The following is a 1114-nucleotide window of genomic DNA, read 5'->3' on the forward strand; positions in this document are numbered from 1 at the left end:
ATGTTGAAGACGGCGTGTAATGTAAGATTGTTAGTTATTCAGGACATTGTGAGCGCGGAGCGACGCGGTAAAGCAGTATTAGGATTGTGGGCGATGCGATGCCATGCGAGGCGATGCGGGGCGCGGCGATGACGTCAAAGGTCACGGCCTCATCGCCGTCACTGTCGCTAGTCTGGTCTGCGCCGGCGCAGGATCTTAAGGCGGGCGGTTTTGTACATTAATTTAAAACCGCCCATATTCGTTACTTATTCCGTTCTCATTCCATTCTCTGTCGACGCAGAGTTTGTTGTAAAGATCTTAAAATGATAGTACATTTTAAGGATTGGGAGTCTTGTTTAGTTCGTACGCCGCCATATTGAAGTGCCAGTGTATAGACACGCATAACACATAGAGATAAGGCAATCTATTTATTGTTATGTGGACAATGACGTCTACTTATTTTGTATTTACTTGTACAAGTTCTAACGCTTCATTGACTTTTATAACGGATAGGATTTGCAATGCAATAGACTTTATTTTGTAAATATGTGTATACAGATTAATATATCTGAGGTTTTGTAAGTTATATTGTTTAAATTAGTTATTTAAGCGCGTCGACTATTATGTCAATAAATTTCTAATATAATAACTTTGATTCTTTTATTTATACATACTTAATCATGTACTCGTACAATGAAAAACAGTTACTAAATTTTTTTAAAGAATAACGAATATTTAAAACATCTACAATTGTGCAATGTTGAATTAAAAAGGCCGCTTACATTTGACTATGAAAGATGAAAAAGTAAATCTCTGGCAGATCCCGCTGTCAACATGTCACAAGTGATAACTTAATAGTGATTACACTTGAAAAATATATATATTCGTTAAAACAGACCCGCAAGGGTAAATGGGGTATCGGTTGTTGCGCAAGGTGGTGGAGGTAAGCACGCGATGTCCGATAAGAAGGAGGAGTTCTCGTGCGAGATGTACAGCAACAAGTTTTTCCTGCTGTGCTTAGCGGGCGGCGCGGTCGCGTGCGGCTCCACGCACACGCTGCTCACGCCACTCGACCTCGTCAAGTGCCGGCTGCAGGTCGACCCCGCCAAGTACAAGTCCATCTTCCGCGGCTTCG

The 1114-nt window shown here is 41.7% G+C and overlaps 1 protein-coding gene across 1 annotated transcript in view; it reads left to right on the forward strand.

Annotated features, from left to right (window-relative positions):
- The first annotated feature begins 784 nt into the window (after nucleotides 1–784).
- LOC106108671 (phosphate carrier protein, mitochondrial-like) overlaps nucleotides 785–1114 on the forward strand; it is a 1155-nt gene continuing 825 nt past the window's right edge. Inside the window, exon 1 of the mRNA XM_013289931.1 lies at nucleotides 785–1113. Within this exon, the coding sequence (XP_013145385.1) occupies nucleotides 934–1113 (180 nt within the window). The 5' untranslated portion in view covers nucleotides 785–933. The remainder of the gene's footprint in view (nucleotide 1114) is intronic.

The sequence above is a fragment of the Papilio polytes genome, unplaced genomic scaffold (genome assembly GCF_000836215.1).
Source record: "Papilio polytes unplaced genomic scaffold, Ppol_1.0 DF821422.1, whole genome shotgun sequence".
In the NCBI taxonomy this organism is placed as follows: Eukaryota; Metazoa; Arthropoda; class Insecta; order Lepidoptera; family Papilionidae; genus Papilio; species Papilio polytes.